General features: G+C 37.0%; 4 protein-coding genes across 8 annotated transcripts in view; 2 read left to right on the top strand and 2 right to left on the bottom strand.

Annotated features, from left to right (window-relative positions):
- Positions 1-4,978, bottom strand: part of timmdc1 (translocase of inner mitochondrial membrane domain containing 1) — a 21,747-nt gene extending 16,769 nt beyond the window's left edge. Inside the window, exons 1-9 of one of the 4 annotated variants that reach the window (XR_001761112.2) lie at positions 4,701-4,975; positions 3,685-3,999; positions 3,375-3,540; positions 3,080-3,168; positions 2,919-2,986; positions 2,439-2,517; positions 1,825-1,935; positions 1,539-1,739; positions 1,304-1,417 (exon numbers count right to left, since the gene is read on the bottom strand). Coding sequence is in view for 3 of the 4 variants with exons in the window: in XM_025062185.1 (XP_024917953.1) it covers positions 1,611-1,739; positions 1,825-1,935; positions 2,439-2,517; positions 2,919-2,986; positions 3,080-3,168; positions 3,375-3,540; positions 3,685-3,977 (935 nt within the window). In the remaining variant the exon portion in view is untranslated. Of the gene's footprint in view, positions 1-1,303; positions 1,418-1,538; positions 1,740-1,824; positions 1,936-2,438; positions 2,518-2,918; positions 2,987-3,079; positions 3,169-3,374; positions 3,541-3,684; positions 4,156-4,700 lie in introns of those variants that run through there. The other 3 variants (XM_025062185.1, XM_025062183.1, XM_025062184.1) reach the window with 3 other exon arrangements.
- The window catches only part of LOC103389597 (V-set pre-B cell surrogate light chain 3), a 26,519-nt gene extending 15,048 nt beyond the window's left edge, over positions 1-11,471 (top strand). Inside the window, exons 3-4 of the mRNA XM_008325059.3 lie at positions 5,863-5,867; positions 11,425-11,471. Of these exons, the coding sequence (XP_008323281.2) occupies positions 5,863-5,867; positions 11,425-11,456 (37 nt within the window). The 3' untranslated portion in view covers positions 11,457-11,471. The remainder of the gene's footprint in view (positions 1-5,862; positions 5,868-11,424) is intronic.
- Positions 10,808-18,052, bottom strand: LOC103389594 (nuclear receptor subfamily 4 group A member 2-like). Its single transcript, XM_008325057.3, has 6 exons — positions 15,521-18,052; positions 14,391-14,520; positions 13,270-13,427; positions 12,992-13,191; positions 12,739-12,917; positions 10,808-11,640 (listed from the first exon to the last, which is right to left on the bottom strand). Exons 1-6 carry the CDS (start codon positions 16,355-16,357, stop codon positions 11,381-11,383), a joined length of 1,764 nt encoding a protein of 587 aa, XP_008323279.2. The 5' UTR covers positions 16,358-18,052; the 3' UTR covers positions 10,808-11,380.
- Positions 18,053-18,741: 689 nt separating this feature from the next.
- gpd2 (glycerol-3-phosphate dehydrogenase 2 (mitochondrial)) overlaps positions 18,742-19,218 on the top strand; it is a 17,451-nt gene continuing 16,974 nt past the window's right edge. The window contains exon 1 of one of the 2 annotated variants that reach the window (XM_025062295.1): positions 18,742-18,849. The gene's annotated coding sequence lies outside the window, so the exon portion shown is untranslated. The remainder of the gene's footprint in view (positions 18,850-19,218) is intronic. The other variant, XM_008325054.3, reaches the window with a different exon arrangement.

Genomic DNA, 19,218 nt, shown 5'->3' with positions numbered 1-19,218 from the left:
TTCACTACATCAACAGTCAATATGTGTTCACACAGTGAAAAAGCCTCGTACAAAAACCTCCCTCAGTCAGACTGAACAGGAACTGAAGTCAGACTGATACTGTTACTGAAGACACACTGCAGTCATTTGATCAACTGGTTCAACTGTGTCTGTAAAGTTATTCTAATGAAAAGAACACATATAATTAGAAAAACATTAAATTATAACTTATACTTATTAAACAGTACTTCAAAAATAATGATCTTTCACTGTGAAATCTATCAGTGATGAAGAGTTTTTAGTCCAGGGGTGGCAAACTGCCACTGTGGCTGCAGGTTTTGGTTCCAACCTATCCAGAGCACAGTGACTGACCAATCAATCAGGTGGTTTTGGTTCCAACCTAACAGTTTCCCTTTGTGGAACAGTTTCCATTCATCAAAAACTTTTGGTTTTATCTGCACATCAAGTAAAATGTGTTGTACATATAATATACACTTTAAAATTAGACAATTCGAAATGAGCAGGTCATAGGGACAGATTAGGACGAGTGTTAACTAAGCAGAAAACTTTACATTATTATTATTATTATTAATATTATTATTATATTGTCTAAGATAAGGGTGTCCAGTAAGTAGATCACCACCTACCAGTAGATTGCACCAGGAAAGCTAGTAGATCAAGAACAATTCAAATTTAAAAACTACAATCCCATTATGTGTAGTAATGTGTCATTAAGCTACACTAATTTCATCAGTCCCCTGACATGTAATGTATACATAAAGTATGTGAGATACTGACAAGATACATGACACTATCGGATGTTGATTTCACAACATATTAGATTATATTGTGTAATTTAAACAAAATGATTTTTTGTCAAATTTGTTATATTAATCGAATTGTTCATTTATTTGTACTGTATTTATCTTATGGCTTCTACTCAGGGAACTATTAAACAATGGTGCCCCCTGTTGGTTTCGGACAGACGTAAAGTGGAGTCGATGGTGTATCATATTGCTTTTAGCGATGTAGCAGGTGGATGGAGAAAAATAAGTCATTTTGGCAGAAAAAACTTGTATTTATATATATACTGTATATCGTCATATATTTATATATATTATACTCCTGAACACTTGACTAGTTGTTAAAATTCCACACTAATGAAATGAAACTTAGCTTTGCTATTCTTCTGCTCTGTTGTGGATGGTGATGTTGAGGGTTAAATGTTTTGCAGTGTCATTTATAAAGAACCGTTTGTAAATGTAGTTTGACACATTATAAATTTAGATGTATGATAAATACAAACAACGCCACAACAGAAATGTTTGGGGTTTTTGTATATTTATAATAAACAGTTTGTACAGCACTGGACAAAAGTTAATTTGTACTCACTTCACATATTAAACATTACTTGCAATTTGACAAATATACAACAACGGGTGTGTAAATTTAACAAACTTGGCCAATTAAACAGACAAAATACTTCAGTATACCGTATTTAACCGCATGTATTTTTGTCTTTGTAAAGATGGACTGTTTCCATTTACAGTATAAACTTTATTATTAAGCTTAGGGTCACTAGTAATCTTTTTTTTTAATATATCTGAATGTCCAACAGAGTGACCTTTCACCTCTCATTCGTATTCTCTGGTGAAGTAAGCAGTTCCTGAATCCTCCTTATGTCCTTGGATGTTTCCTCATTGTGAGTTCTGTCGTCCAGGTTTCCTATCAGCTCGTCTGTGAGTTGCAAATTCTCAGTCCTAGTACACAAAAAAGCAACATTCTGAGTAAAGTCTTTTGTGTTCTGTGACCGAGTGTAATGACAGAAAGAAAAATGAACTCTACCATTCTGCCAGACGTTGCTCATACAGTTCCCGGCGCTCCCTCTTCCTTCTCTCTCTGACACTTTCTCCAGACAAAGACTGCAGGCTGAGGATCAGAGCACCAGTAGGAAGTCTAGAAAACAAACGTAGAATTGCACTACAGTCATAACTGCATTAACATTGTCACAGAAAGAACAAAATGGTTAGAGGTAAGAGAGTAAAACTTCTGCAGATTGATAAATTATTTAGTTAAAGTTTCACTAATTGTAGAGAACTAAGAGTGACTTTTTCAGACATTTACATTCCTACTAGACAAAAAACTAACAAATTAGCTCCAGTTTTGGCCAACTATCAGCTATATCCGGGCAAAGCGTTTTTCTGTTTATATTACAAACTTTAAGTTGAGAGTTGTCCCTTTTCACCCCTTGATGACGTTTGATTTACACTTAGAGTCTATTTACATTCAGATTCTAATCTGAACATGGGTATAAATGTGAATAGTTGGGTGTCCGAGCCCCATGGACTGCTGGGATAGGCTCAATGCCATTCCAGACCCCAGAGTCCTAACAAAAAGGTACAAGTGGACGATAAATTAATTCATTTGGGCTTGTGTAAGATGTCAGGATGTTACCTTACCCTAAAAATGTTCCAATGACTGTTCCTGCCACCAGACCTCGTAGACCCAGGTTCAGTCTGAACAGACCAGCAGTAACAGCTGTTCACACACACACACAAACATTTTACCACCCAAACTAACAAATGTAACAATTTTGCTCAGTAACGGTTCTGTATAACCTCGCTACAATCATTTCAAATTGGCCCTAACTATGAAGCCATCAATACAGTAGTTATTTAAATTACTATCAAATATCAAACATTTTTTGCTCAGTGTTAAAGGAAAAGTAAACAAAAGTTTAAAGTTATAGGTTAGCCAAAATTATCCAGGAGAATCGAACAAGTCAACACCAAATAGCTTTAAAAAAGAAAAAAGTAGTAGATATTTTATTTAAGAAATTTTAAAAAGTCAAAGAAAGCAAAAGGTTAGGTAAAAAAGGAACTTAAAAACAGCCAAAATATAACTTTTAAGATAAAATATATAGCTGTCATGTGACTGACCTCCAGCTGCAGCGTAGTTACTAAGAGATACCTTGTCTCTGTAGACCTCTAGTCCAATGCTGATAGAACTGAAACAAAAGTCACAAAATTATGAACGAGGCATAAACATTGAAATACTGTTTTGCTTTTTCTTTGTTTGTTTTTTAAAGAATGAAACATACTTGAATAAGGTAACAAAAGCAGCTACTCTCCAGCTCCACCGAAAGCCGTATCTTATAAATCCCCTGATTGCAGCATTATGTGCTGAGCGCTGAAAGTTCAAAAATACAACAGGTATGTCACCTGTATGATCAACGGTACGATGAAAAAAAAACACACACAAAAAAAAAAACAATCGTAGCACTTAATAATTTTTTCATGATATTTACTAATTGTGACATATTTAACTTAGACTTCACTTTTGGTCCATGTTTGTCCAGATACTGTCCCACTTAAACCTTAATTGAAATGCTTTACCACAGCATCCACATTGCAGGTGTAGATCTCGGCCTGGTTTTTTTGGATGTAGTTTTGTCTGGCGTGAAATCCAGCAGGTAATCCTCCATAGATCATGCCTGCTAATGCTGCAACCAACCCGCTCTTAATCACATTGCTTATCTCCTCTGGGTACCTCTTGAACTCACTGCAAGTAGAACGACACAGTATCAGCGCAAATGTCAAAATGACAGAGTGACTTTTAAATTTTGGTTTCCTCTAGTTTTGATTAGATGCTTCAAATATTTTAGTTAGTTTTTAAGAAAAGAAAGAATAATCAAGAATCACAAACTCTTTGGTAAAAAGTTCCTTTAAACGGTCCCATCCAGTGTCTGGGAATTCAGGTTGGCCTATGATTTTAGGCAGACAGTGTTGCGAGAGGTTTTCTGCAGAAGCAGCAGTGCCTGAGGGGGAGGAAAGTCTCTGTGTTGTATGGGCAGCTGCCGCCTCAGCTGCATAGACCTTTGGGAGAGAGAAGAGAAAGGCAGGAGGCCTGATGTTCTGCAGGAGGTGCTGAAGAGAGACAGTGCTGGCCATGGCCCTGGTGCCTGAATATGGCTGCCATGTCTGCCGCTCTGGACACATCACGTTTCAGCTGGTAACTAGACTGTGGCAATGACACATGAAAAGAACATGGACTGAAAGGACAACACCTTACCTAGAGCAAAATGTTTCACACAACCAAAATGTTTTTTTTACAGCCTAGCACAAAGCCTGGGAGCTCTATCTTTAACATCCTTTGTCCACTATATCCACTATTCTCACTAAGTACGTGTCCAACCCATCTTAACATTACCTTTCTAACTTTACTTCCAAACAGTTCAACCTTGGTTAGCTTTTCTGATTACAACCGTTAAAACCCTAAGATCCTTTGCCATCTCGACCTCAGCCTATTGAACTGGGACATTGATTCAACTATATATAAATTTACCATAAAAGTATTTTATGTTGGGCAAAACATAGACAAATATATACTGCATGTGGGTGTATGTCCTTCATGATTCTGCCCTGATATTATGATTGCGACACGAGTTAAAACATTGGACCATTCGTTTATATTTTACTGTCATGAGTTAATGATAATAAAAAAAAAACTCTGATGAAAATAGGTTGGTGAGCCGCACTGCTTAATCTTAGCATGTCGTTAGCTTCTGACATATTTCTTCATACACACCGTTTAAAAACATAGAAATGCGTAAACTGCAAATATAAACTTGTTTCCAAAAAATATAAATATGCATTGAATTTTTAAAACTCTGCTAACAAACAACTGATTTAAAACATTAAAATTTCCCTGACGTCTCTTACCTCATAAACCGGAATATCATCGACGGGCGACTTCAACTTTGACCGTAAGTCAAAGTACAGATGTAACAACAGCGCCACCCTTGGTGTGGATGACTAGTATTACTGTAACATTATACAGTACAGCGTTGTTTTTGTTTTTTCTTCCTGTCACACATCTTTAAAGTACCCTTTTTTAAAATTATATTGACATCTCCAATATTTTCCATTTTATTTTAATTACTATTTGCAATATGACTACTTTTCTCAACCTTTTAAATTTTACCCTGCTGCTTTATATTCATGTTCTTCTTCCCCTTGTCTATCTTATATTTCTATTCTAATTAAATTTGTATTGTTTTTGTATTTCATGTAATATTTCAAAAATATTAAGAAAAGAAAACAAATCTTCAATCACTCAGCACAACTATAACCACGTTGTCAAAATGGTGGAGTTAACTGAAGATTGGGGTCAATGTGTTGAAAGTAAACCATCAAACATATTTGAATAAAATCTCTCTCAATGTGTCATAGAGACTTTACTGTAAGTAAAATAACTGCTTTTCAGTTTTTCACTTCCTCCTTGAAACTCAGGTGTGACTGCTGAACTGTGAAAACAGTCAGGTTTCAGTATTTATCAAATAAATTATCAGTAGGTTGCATCTGCTCATGTCCATTTTTATCCAAAATATATTTACATAATCAAATGCAATACAATATATCAGAATACATTTTCTTCTTAACAACTAATGTTTAATTGGTGTGAAGTTATCAATATATTGTTTAAAAACACTGTGGTGATCTGGTGAGCAAAAAGGGAGTAAACTGAATATTTTTTATAGGTTTCATAAGATTTTAAAATCAAACAACAACCACAGAGGACCAGTTTATTGTATAGCTCCACATATTAACTTGAAAATGGAGGCCTTCAGAACTCTTTACATTAGTTTATGAGTTCAAAGTAACAATATAGAACATTTTGCAAGTAGCAAGGCTTCATATGACATGAGCACCCATTAATGACTTGGTGTTTACATGTGTTTGTAAACTCCATCTGAAAATGTGCCTGAAGCTTTGTACTTAGAGAATCAGACCATGGAGTCATAGACTTCTATTTACTTTGTGAAGTTTATAATTTGTATGATTAAGTACCATACCTAAAAAACTACTACGGTTGTTTGTTTGTTTTTGGTTTTTTGGGGGTTTTTTTTACCCTTCAGATATTATCTCAAGGCTGGCGTCTGGGGAAAAATCTAAAAGCATTTATTTATATTAATTCGATTTTTTTTGTCTCAGAAATGTTTTCCTGTCTAGTTTGTGGACCTAACCTGTCTGTCACTCTGAGTTGATTCCTGATCCTCAAGATGCCTGAGCTCAACTCACCAGGACTTTAGCTCTGGAGGTTAACACCCTCATAATCCTCAAACAAACAACTCAATCCACAGGAGTCTGGGTCTTTATCCCTCAAACAGCTCATTTTTCTTCAAACACTCCCATGACCATCCTTTCTTTGAAAAGGAGATAGTTTGCCATAGACAGAGAAGGAAGATCTGTGTTGTGAGTGTCATGTTTTGTATTTCTTCAGTGAAAAGCTGAAAGCATGTCACATTCACCTGAGCAGACTGTAAACAAGTGCTTTTCACAACTCCCCTTCTTTCTGTTATATTCATTTTTGATTGTAATGCACAGATTTTCCTTCATTAATGACTGCACTGACGCTGAGCCTAGAATACGGGACAGTAAAACAATGTCGTGAGAACTTTATGATAATTTATGAAAGAGCACAGCCTGGTGGTCAGATTTTGTAAATAACTACAGCTTCAACAGCTTCACAGCTTTTTTTTAAAAAAAACTCACAGTGATGTCAACGTTACTGACACATACGAAGAGCTTCGACCTACGTGATGCATTGTGGAGTCTTCTGTAGTCCACCCTAGGCCCTATGTAGAGGCAAACAAACTAGACCGTTGCAATGTTATGGCGTGTTATTACTTTGATAGGTGAGATTATTGTAGTTTGAAAACACACCTTACATTAATTTACATCTTACACAACTTACATCTAAGCCATATATCTGAGTCCTATCCGACAGTTGCACCTCTTTAAGAAGATCTTTTCTCTGACTGACTGTTGCTCTCTTGATAACCAATCATATACAGGCGCGGAATCTTTCCGCCAATCATATCTCGGTTTTCGTGCAGCTCTATTTGCCGGCTGTCCCTCACTAGGTAGACACAATGACAAAGGAAACAACCCTGAATATTTAAAACTTTTAATTTTGTAGTTTTCTACGCGAAATTAAATAATTTTATTACCGAACAGAAAATCCCAAACGGATAACATGCTTAATTTATAGCTGCCATTAAGTCATTGCTTAATACTACAGAACATTCCAAATACTTCACCCCAAGACTTTGTAAAATAGAACGCATTTCCAAAGGAATGGAATTAAAAATAGCTTAGCATTATGCAAATAAATCCTTTTAACATTTGATTTTGGCTGTTAACACTCTGTTTAAACACCTAAGTTGGGTATTCTGGATGAAAATAAACCACATGAGATCCTCTATGTTTGTGTGTGTCATCAGACTAATGCATGTTAAGGTGAAATAATCCATTGTTCTTCATTCAAGTGTTAAGGAGTCTTTGGTAAATTGTGTTATTTTCAATTCTAGTGGAGGATTACAAAGACTCCCAGAGGGATTAAGACCGGCAGATAAAATAATTTAAGTGTGGCTTCAATGAGAAGATTAACCAAAAGAGTTTACCTTGAGTGTTTTGTTAATTTACAAGAGAGGGTTTGTCCCAAAGTTTGCTTTAAGCTTTTTAGAGGAAGTCTTTTTTTTAGTTTCAAAATGAGTTATGTTTGAAAAAGAATTCTTCATGATTACAAGGTAAGAACCATAATGTATTTTCTCCCCACAATTTAGGTATTTCTTTGTAATTGTGCCTTGTTGTAGTATTTTCTAATCTATTTATTAATTGATGCATTTTATTGATAAATATGCATAAATCTCTTGTACTTGGGTTTACTATTCATATTTGATTGCATGTTTTATTACTTTCTTTAGTACGTATCAACGCCTTTTGTATGTATATTTATCTATCTATTTTTATTTTATATTCTTATATTCCTTGTCATTGTAGATATCATTGGTATGTTTTTATCCTTCAATTTTTATATTTTCTCTCAGAATCTATATCTAAATATATTCTCCATAACTTTGTGTCTGTTATTGTTTTTGTATAATGTTAAACTTTTAAGAATGAAATTGTCCGGCAAGAAATTGATTAGCATTTTGTCAGAAAAAAATGACAGTTCTTTTTAGCGGCAGAAGAAATTCTAATCTAGGAAGATCATTGGTCTGAGAACATTTTATGTCATAATACTTTTGAGCGGTTGAAGCATCTAATCATAAATCTGTAATAATCTGTAATGGATTACATGTTAAAAGTGTGTGGGGGGAGTGGGGGGGGTCTGTGTATTAATCTGTCCTGATGCCTGCTGTCTGGTCTGCCAGTGATAAGGCTTAAGCTGTATTGAAGCTGGATGGATGCAGAGATCAAAGTCACCACATCCTTTGGGGGGGGGATCTCAAAAAATCATGCTCTTCAGATAAAGTTGTTGATGCTGGTGCAATACGTCAACACATGTCAACAGCCGACAGCCTAAAAAAACAGCCAGTGTTACCATGAACCGCCCAAACAGATCAATGTTTTTTGTTTGATGAAAATAAAAATCAGGACGGTTTATTACCATAGAGTGTAATTTTTTTTTTTTTTTAGTGAGTTTAATATGTACTGTGTGCGTAGGGCTTAATTTATGGAGGCTGCCACCTGGTGCCTCAGTAATATCACTGCAGCTTGAATTCTTAAAACAGAAACAGCATGTGTTTAATACCGGCACCAAAAACAGAAACATTTTTGGTTGAAGACAATTTGAGCTTTTGTTTTTTTTCTGCTTGTAACAATGCGTCCGTCTCCTCACCCAGAATGGAGATGCACTTCTAGCTGAAGAAAAGGAAATTCTGTGGACGACACTAGCACTACAAAGTGTTACATAGAATACCAAGTTACTTTGTTGATGTGCATGTAGTGTTTTGTACTGTAACATACCTTCAGAAAGTACAAATGATAAAATGTAACTTTTTTCAGAAACAGTTCAGTCAAAGGACACAGGGAACTCATGGCTTGTAGGACAGTGATTCCCAACCATTTAAATACTCTTCCAATAGAGGACAGTGAATGACTACAAAAAAGAAAGAGAGAGACTTACAGAAGATCTTGTCTTTCCTCAATTCATGTGAGTATACTCTATCTTTGTGTTCAACAAAACAGGCTAGAGTAAACTGATTGTTGAAAAAAATGAAACTAGGATATCATTGTAAAACATGGCATATCCTTTTAGTGACATTTTAGTTTGGTTGTATGATCCTAAAGTGGCTCAAAAAGGTTTAGAAACACTGGTGTGGGGAGCAACAGATGTCTCTGTTGTTGCGAAGTTATTGCAGTTCCAGACTCCCTGACAATGTTTCACCTTGTTCTTGTTTTCTGCTATTTTTGATTGGTCCAGGGTAATGAGCCATGTAATGCATGTCCCTCAATTAACAAAATGTCCTACAATTGTTCACAATTAGATGTAAGATTAGTACATGTTTTAGCAGATGACACAACCACCACAGCAGCACTTTACTTTGGGAGATATTTTATATTCTTTTCGGGGCAGGAGTACACTGATGACTACTCATCTTAATATAAATTGCTCTGTCACTGTGCTCAAAACAAATTTACCACAAGTCCTTACTATGATATATTAAAGTTTATTTGTTGCTGTTCAATATCCTGTCATTCTCTCAACATCCCTGTCTTTAAATCAGCACCACCATGGTCAAACCAAAAGGGACACTTCTCAGATACAGTCATTGATTCATTTCTATCTGAGCCTCACACACAGACTGGGCCAATGAACAGCATCCAGTATTGATCAGCATCACTAATAAACCTCTGGAGTTTTGTGCATTGAACACATTAATCAAATATTTCCTGCCAATGAAAAGAAAAAAACCCAGAGTCAGTTGTTTTACATTCTGAGTGACCACAGATTAATCCATCCTGCATCTGCTCATCTGTCTCCATTGGCTAATGAGGATAGCGTAATTTCCTTTTTGCTGTGTTTCCAGGTAATGTTATTAAAAACATCTTTTTAGCCTATGAAAGCAAGGACAAAACATTTTTAAATAAAGTGTATTGAAAAAGATGTGATAGAAATCCTTCCCAGATTATCATTAATAGTTATTTTGTCCATCAGACGGTCCTCAGCCTAGTTTAAATGGTTTTATATCATTTTGTGTGAGAGAGAAAAATAATAAAGAACCTCATGAATTAAAATCCAGTAGCTGCAGGTCATTTATTTATTAAATTAACGGCAACATCAGTATACGAAAACACAGCACCATGAAATTAGACTGACTACTGTGTGTTACTATATCACAATAATGAGAGTTCTGTTACAAAAATCATAACAAAATATGACGCACAAATATTGTCTGTATAGAATCAGGGGAGCACAATAAAGGGGTTGAAACAGACCTTACCTGTCAAATCCACAGCTTTACCCTGCAATAACCACAGAGTTAGAAAACAAATGAATTAAACTAATAGCCATCACCATGCTTTTAATTTAACTACATTCAGGTCTACTGAAATATCAAACAGTGTTATTCCCAATAATCTTTTCTCATTTTACTCGTACATTTTGTCCTGAAAATTACTGAAACACATTTTTACCCATAAACTGTAAAATAATCTAAAATCTACAAGTCAAAAATGAGGGACTATATATGTATATACATATACTGTATATTTATATATACATACATTACATGTATGTGTTTATTTGTATTATCTAATGATAAATTGTGACATAACATTTAAGTTATGTTAAACTATCTCAAAATAGTGACAGGCTTATTGTAATTAAAAGAACATTTCAAAATAATGTGATGTAATCATATTATTATGAGGAACTGTATCATAATTATTTGAAACTATTCCTTTAATTTCAAAAGCTATGTCAAAGAAAATACATATGACAGTGTCATAATAACAAGAAACTATAAAAACCATGTATTTTTATGGTCTTTCATGGTTATAAGACACTCAGGGTGACAGGACATTAGCTCGTAATAAGATGTAACATCATATCATAAGATACAATATCTAAAAATAGTTAAACACTATCTCATTTTAATGAGAAAATATAATATCAGTGCAGCAGAAAGCTCCGGGTTCCACCTAGTCCGCCAATCCCAGGCTGTGTTGCTCCAAGAAGGGCATCCTGTATTAAAAACTCTCGGTGCAGATTTTCACGGTGGCAACACCGTGTGAAGTAGCAAACTTAAAGTGATTCTCTCCTCATCTCTCTTAAGAAAGTATCTACAACTAATGAGGAACTTATCTAAATAATCTATCTACAGAAGTATGGACCATACCGTAATCATGATTGTGGTGATTATCTCATTCCTTTAACAAAATGTGTCACATTTTGACTTGTGGACTTAGAATTGGGAACACGAGTTCAGTGGAAACACACTTATTCGTCAAGCAAATCCTTGCTGCTGTTGGATTTTAACATAATTTAATTTTTGAGGAATGAAATAAAGTAACCCAAAGCTGCCATGAGTGTTGTCTCTTCTTTGTCACCTCTAAAACGGCAGTGTGTCAAGGAATAACTTATCTATTACTACAGGTGGAGGCACCAGATCCTCCAGCTTCAGGTAGAAAATCCTCTGCAGGCCTTGGATGCACAGAGTGCGCAGTTCGGGCAGCTTCTTCAAAGGTCTGGACAAATGGTCAGACCAACAGTCTGACCTGCTGTCTCCACACGTCCCGCTGTCCTTCAAACAACTGACAATGTTGTCCTGCAGCTCCTTCACTTTCTTCAGCTCCTTAAGACCGTGTCGCTCTGTGGACCATAGAATGGGATTTTTCAGAGAAAAAAATTGAATTACGGTTGTTTTCAGTTATCTGTCCACCCTTTGTATAACACGATAATGTGTGTCATAATGAACAACTTCTGAAAATGAATGAAAAACATGGATTTTTTTAAGGACCTCTTCAGTGCATTTATATCACGCGAGGAATCTTTAAGACATGCAGACTGAGCACATAAGCGTCACTAAAACATGAATTCAATTTGCATAAAGAAATCCTACCATTAACAATTTATACGAGGTTTATCTATGTAGTGTGATATTTAAGTTGAGAACAAAATTTGTGCAATAACTGCTAGAACACAAGCAGTTACTACTAGGAAATGCAATTTTAGGAGTGGACCATTCTTAGGTGAGGGATCCTGTGCTATGTATCAAAGCTGGTATCAGTTTCAGAGCCTGATACTTCATTCAAACACACTTGAAAACATGTGCTGATCATTTATAATGGCTTTTAACACTGACAACCTGCCCACGGTTCAGCCAGTGTTGTTAATGTGAGAAGGTCAACACTGTCAGCACTTAGGAGGTTAACAACAGGGATGAAGACAGGAGTAAGACTCACTGTAAGGTTTGTTCTGTCACAATACCAGCAATTTAATCAAACCACTGAAGGCGCACCATATCGCTCAACAAGCTAATGTCTTAGCGCTAAATACGCTACGTCCTACCACTTACTATGCCAATTTCTCTTATTTTCTCCTTCATGGCACAGTGGCTAGATGAGGTATTTATATAACTGAAAGTACTACTGTAAAAAATGTAAACAAGAGAAAACTGAACTCTTAGAGTACAGGTGAAACATCTTCAAAAAAAATCAAAAACAAATCCAGTCCAGCCTACTGAGCTTCTTCAAACTAAATACATTCCGTGGCTTCACTGATAATGGTCTCAAATAGCTCCAGCGACAAGAAGAGACATGTAACTTCTTATCTAGGACGTCTCTAAGACGTTAAACAATTAAATATAAAAATTCCAAAAGAGGGAATGATCTGATTAGATTTGTGCTTTGTGTTAAAGCACCTTTGCAATCATTATGTCTTTAAACCTATTGTTTCTGAGCTTCTCACCGGTCACCAAGGCGAGGGCACATATGCAGGAAAAGGTGGAGATGTCCATGTTCATCTTTTGCAGTTTGGCGGAAAATTCAACAATGCTGTCAATCCACTCCCCGAAGCCTCTTGTGCACTGGAGTCTGTGCCACACCGAGCCATCACAGAAGATTAGTTTCCCCTCATTAGGGTTGGATCTAAAACACAAAGGATGAAGTTTGTCATTGAGAACACACCAGCTTGTGGTGTTAGGGTTAGGTCCATACATTACCTGTACGAGAGCCGTAAAACAAAAAGCTCCAGAAAGGCTGAGTAGAAGAGGAGGTCCTGGTCGTGTTTAGGCAGGGAGGTGAAGCCAGGGATCTTCTGTGCCCAACCACGAATCACCTCCATCGAGCTCGTCAGAAGATCATAAAACTTCCTGACGTGCTGTGCATCATCTCCCAAAGGACTTCCAGGTTTTACCTGGAACTACAGCAAAACCCGTTGAGTGAACGGAGAAAGCTCATGTATTCTGTTTGGATAGCAGCTCTCCATCAGTCTGCTTACTTTAGAGTAGTCAAGGTGAGACGGTTGAGGGTTTGACTCTACATGCGCCCTAACAAGGGCACTCAGGAGGGTGTTGATGGATGAAGATGAGTCTGGAAGGATTCTGGGTTTAGATGGAAGGCGACCTCTTCTACCTTTTAGGCTGTCTGTCCTCACCACTGAAGAAAATGGGGAATAAAGGTGGAAACCACTGATAACTCACCAATTCTGAATTTATACAACCCAAGCAATAACAGATGCTAGGATGCTTCAGTTCTTTCAGCGATTGTTGTTGTTCTTCATCCCGTTGATCTCCTGCTTCATTAAGAAGAGTTATAGGTTTGAAGTGCTGGATATGCAGAAAATAAACTCCTTAAACTCTAATGTAAGAAATGTAAACAAAACTGAGAAGGGATTTTTCTTCAATGCATTTGGTAAAGTCACTGAAAAAAGCCCCTCAAGTTAATGTCAAGAAATGATTTGGCTTCAAATCGGTACACCCTTAAAAACCATGTGCTGAACACAACAACGAAATAAACATTTTGAAATTATTTTAAAATAATTAATTTGATGTTGTGGCTCATTCTGCAGGGATTTTTTAACTAAACTGTTTTAACTATTGTATAAAATGTCAACGTGCATGTTTAAAAGACCTGGTCTAACCACAATATAAAACCTTATGAAATCATAGTCATAGTGCCATCAACTGGCAAAAGAAAACACCAGGTAAACATTGCATGCAAGTATTTTTTGAATTAAAAAAAATTAATAAATTGGCCTAAATTGGACAAAAATGGATTCTGACAAACCCATGCTGTTAGACCCAAAAAACAGTTTGTCATCTGTTCACCAAATCTGGTAAAAAATACAAAGGATGTGGGCCATTTTGAATTGTAAGGCATTTTGGTAACTATTTGGCATGTTGTTGTGACATCACTGTGGCTTCAAATTTGTCAGTGTAATTTCAAACATCCTTGTTAAAAACTGAACAGAACCTTTTAACGATGTCGTAACTCTGACATCAAGACTGGGTCGCAGTTGCATCAAATCTCCAACACTGCAGGGTCGACCCGTTCAATAGATGATGTTTGAAGTCAGTGCATAAAAAAGAAGCTGATTTCTTTTTTAAGGTGTGAATTTACCTTCTTTGACCATTCCCACTGCCAGACACTTCTGGAAGCGACAGTATTGGCAACGGTTCCTTCTGCGTTTGTCCACAGGGCAACTTTTGGCAGCCAAACACACGTACTTGGCATTCTTTTGCACTGTGCGCTTGAGGAGAACAGAACTTTGTTACAATCATGTAATAGTGGGAGCACGATTTCATGCACTTAAGTTCATCTCTGGGTCTTATTACACTTCAAGGATTTATGCAAGGTTTTGGATGGTTAGGATGGTTTTCACCGAAAAAATTGAATTATTGTTTAGAATTATGTCGTTTTTATATCAGTTTCTCAAAGAATTTCATTTTATGGTAATAATTACTTTTGGCAACAACATGTTTTAACCGTAATTGAACAGGGAAATCTGACTTTTCACAGAAAATCCTCTATTAAAAATTAAAGGCTTTATATTTCCTTAAATATTGTTATTATTAATAATAATAATAATAAATTGTTCTTAGAATAACGTTTGCCTGGAGTTTAGGAGAAAGGCAGAAATCTTCAAAGAAATCGAGGTGGATGAAAGAGTCTTCACATTTTTCTATAAAATTGAATGAAGAACCTATTTCTCCTATTAGACACAGCTTTTCATTACAAGTTCCCTTGATGAAATTATTTCACATGTCAGGATTCCCTTTTTTTTTAAATGATTAGCAGCAGTCTTACCCCAGTGGGCCAGCCTGGGGCTGGAGTGTAAGACATTCAGGGTAGTCTGGGTAAATACGAGCTCGTGGTCAGTCATAATTTGGAGAATCACCAGGGACTCTTCTTCAGAATCCAGAAAGGAGATGTTTCTATTCGTGGCACGTCTGTAGCCATTTTCATACATGACATTTGCCCCTAAAAACGTAAAGCGTCAAGGGATCAAGGAGGGCGTGTATTTGAAGTATAATGTCCAATTTAGGAGGTCAAGGAGAAATCCCAGAGGGAACTTTAAATTATAATCTACTCGTAGGAATAAATATCCTTCCAGCTTGTCTGTGTACTTTTATTTGTGTTTCATCCCTAATTCATGGTAAAGAAGCTGAATTCAACTTTTTCACCGTGAACCCGATAGCATTTGAACTTTCTTTCAGCCATGTTTAATTAAGACTGTACCGAAAACAAACCTTGAAGAAGCCCTTGCAGCCCTCGCACGTGCGGACGCCGTAATGCTGACAGGCTGCGTTATCCCCGCACACTGCGCACAACCTCTCCGCGCTCAGCGCACCTCCTGCTCCTCCTCGATGGCCGCCACAGGTCTGGTACTCCACGAACGGGTGACCGTGGGCGAAGTGCAGTGGCTGAGGGAAACCCGTCGCGAGCTGTGTCCCTAGAACTCCACCAGAACTGTCCATATGCCCGTGTGTACCAGCAGAGGTGTCCAGGTTCATGGACACATGGAGAGATCCGTCAAAGGTCACGCTGCGCTCTTGTGCGTGTTTGAGGGACAACAGCGAAAACCTGCACAGTGCATTTTTCCTCTGCGCCGCCGCCAAATAGTCCTGTCGAAAACTGTAAAGGGAGCTGGAATCATCCCAGATGTGCGCACCTGGCGTTTGGAAGTTGGACGGCGAAGAGGGGCGATAGTAGTAGACGGAGCTCGGAGAGGAGGAAGAGGAGAGATCTTCGGAATGGTGCGGAGGAAGATGATTCGATTGGTACCGCAGACACCCGTGCGCATCCTCCACCTTTACGCACGGGAGATCCCCCTGGACCGTGGTCTGGAAGGGGCAGGGAGGCTTTAAGTCGTAGCCAGGGGTGCAGGAGTCCGTAGGAGTTCCGAAAGTTGAGCCGGACGACGCAGCAGAGATTTCGCTGTTGGTAAGATCCATGCTGAACTTGACAAATTCTGGAGTGAGGAAGCCGCAGCCGCGCTCTGCTTCAGCGCTCTGGGAAGCGGGGCTGGCTCCTGGAGGAGAGGAGCCGCACTGGGTGTGGACACACGGCATTGTCCCTGCAGACATGATCAGAGGGTGAGGTTCAGTCTCAGTGGACAAGACTTTGGTGTCGGGATTGTGACATTAGAGCCAGAAAATCAATATTACTATTACTAAATTACTAAAACTCTGACCTTTTGACATCTGAATCACGGGAGTCTTGTTTTTGTTTTTCAGAATACTGACTTTTACACCGCAAACTGCTTGTGTTTCTGACTATTTTTGTAAATATTTCCATTCAAAACAGATAAATCAATTATAAAAAATTATGAGATTGAGGTAAAAACATCTTTATCTCATTTCTAGGATGTGTTTTTGAAAAAAACAGAATAATCCTGAATTCATGAGATCACAATCCCAGTGATAATACTTAGTTTAAAACAGAATTTTAAAATTAATAACTCACTACTTTATTGGAGGAAAGTTCAAATGTTAACTTTAATTCAGAAGAGGTGATGTGTTTTTCTTAAAGAAAAAAGTCTTCAATGAAGAAGTTGAGAAAAATGCATAAAAATCAGAATGTTTCCTATATGCCTTATTATTTTGCAATAAAATTAGTTTTTCCGCGTTTTTCCTTGGAAGACATAATTTTATATTTTATGACGAAAGACATATAGACATGATATTTAATATTACTATTATCATAGTAAACAAAACATTTGGCTCTAATATGATCAACATGACCAATAAACAATTTACAAAGTAATTATTTTAAAAAATGTAAGCATAAAATAATCCTTTATTGCATGCAGAGACAATGTTCAGATCTTTCAAGTGTTTACCTTGAGCCTGTTGTTGACTGACGCTGCGGAAGATTAATTTTTATTATGTTTTCCTGGTTTAAAAAAAAAGAAACAAATCAGAGTTATTTCAGCAAGTTGCGCACTACACAACGCCAAAGACAAAATGAAGGAATCATACCTTAAAAATCCGCCCAGTGAAGAAACAAGGCGAGAATCGATTCCATGTGAGCTTCACCAACAGCGGTCTGAAAAAGACCACCCAGCTGTGTGTTGAACAATGAAGAGTCTTTGCTCACAGACAGATTGACAGTCCGTGAAATCGACTCTCCCTTTTCTGTGCGTAATTGCGCCTGGCACAGGTTGCGCAATTACGCAAATAGCATTTGGGAGGAGTCGATTTGCGGAAGATCTTCTGATTTTCGCGTGAATTCGTAAATAACGAGGGACGCGGCTATTAGGTGTTGACATATTTGTACAGCCCTGATGCATGTTTAGCAGACAAAAGTTTAAGTTTTAACCACAATTTAAAGAAACTAAGAAAAGTACTACATGGCAATGATTTTGGTTGAAAAGATTTGCTCCTGTTGACTTAATACATATGGATTGAATTGAACATTGTTTCATGTTTATATTCTGTATCGCATTTTTTTGTGTAAACAAAACTTTAACTTTGTGTTAAAAATGTTTCAAAATGCCTAGCTTTCTAAGTGTAATGAAAGGCAATTCAAGTTGTTTCCAAAATAATAGAATAGTTTTTGCATTTTTGCACCATTGTCGGAAATGTACATTCCCACGTTGGGGAGTTTCATATCCCACAGTGGGATGCAGTTTGATTGTTAAAGATTTGACGCTATTTTTGTATAACTTGCCCCTTCCACATACATATTCCACATGTATTGCACTCCAATACATTATCATCAGTTGATGTGAAATATTCTTTTTTTTTAATTAACTTATTTTTTAATTGTTTGTTTATATTCTTCCAAAGAATTCCATCAGATATTTGAACATGTAGAAGTGTCAAAATGGATATGATGCTCCATTTGCTTTATTAAATGTTGAGGCTATAAAATTATTGGGTTATTTAATGTGGCTTTTAAACAAGCTTATTATGTTTATTAATCTGTGTTTTATTAAAACCGTTTCATTATCGTTCTAAAATAATATTATAGACCTAATCTTTGGCCACATTATTGTCACTGAAGCAAATATAAAGGTAGCCAGAGATTCCCATCGTTGACAAAACTGGTCTTATTTCACACAGATCTATATATGCTAGCCTATAAACAGTTATCTTTCAAAACCAGCAAAAGCGTTTAAAAGGGAATAATTAGAGGCCTTGTAGAGGTCTTTCCAGTTCATATATACATTCCTATACCAGGGCATTACAAATGTGTTTATAGCACCCCCTACTGTGGAAAAGGGTAGTGACGATAACATAGAATGGGTGCCTACTTTTCCTTTAAGACAGTGAGAAGAAGAAAACGACAGCTGGTGCTTTTCTCCACCTCTTTACTATCATCTTGAAGAAACATGAAAAGCCTGTGCCACACAGCCACGCCCTCTCTGATCTATTACCGCCTTCTGTAAAACGTAATTGGTCGTTAAGGACCAAGTAGTGCGTTCTTATTGGCTTTGTACGGTATCAGTCAAAGACAGCCTTGCTTCCTGGTTGTAACTGTCAAACACTGGTCGGCTCTACGACAACCAATGCGCCCGGTCGCCGCCCTACGTTGCTGTGAGCGAGTGTATTCCAACTGCAAAACAAGAATTCCTGTAAGTGAGGACGTTTCCTGTGTGACATTCATTTTATACATCTTAGATGTGTACGAATACCATTAAGTCCCGGGTGTATTGGCAGACATTCGCAAAAAACGACGCAGCACCCGTTATCTTGTTCGCTAGTTGCACATCACTGTCCGTGAGGAAATTAGATAAAACAAGGGCGGAAATATATAAGAATTGTGGTGGCAAATTACATTTCTGTCTTTAGTTAATAAAAGTAAGTATATTGTGTATATGTCACGACCTTCTTCTGTTGTAATGTGTAGTTTGTAACGTAAATGAGCTTATTCGTGACCGTTAAGACGAAGCTTCTTCTTGTTGCGTTTTTCCTTAAAGCACAGAGCTGACATTTTAATCCAG

This window comes from Cynoglossus semilaevis, chromosome 14, assembly GCF_000523025.1.
Source record: "Cynoglossus semilaevis isolate Cse_v1.0 chromosome 14, Cse_v1.0, whole genome shotgun sequence".
In the NCBI taxonomy this organism is placed as follows: Eukaryota; Metazoa; Chordata; class Actinopteri; order Pleuronectiformes; family Cynoglossidae; genus Cynoglossus; species Cynoglossus semilaevis.
Note: the sequence above shows the minus strand (reverse complement) of the source record. Positions and strands in the feature narration are given on the sequence as shown.

Excerpts from the sequence above, each read along its gene's own strand:
- LOC103389594 (XM_008325057.3), bottom strand. The coding sequence starts at position 16,357 with ATGTCTGCAGGGACAATGCCGTGTGTCCACACCCAGTGCGGCTCCTCT. Across the intron at positions 14,521-15,520 it reads GCTGCAAGGGCTTCTTCAAG|CGCACAGTGCAAAAGAATGC; the intron begins GTTTGTTTTCGG and ends GTTCTCCTCAAG. Across the intron at positions 13,428-14,390 it reads AGTGGGAATGGTCAAAGAAG|TGGTGAGGACAGACAGCCTA; the intron begins GTAAATTCACAC and ends CATTTTCTTCAG.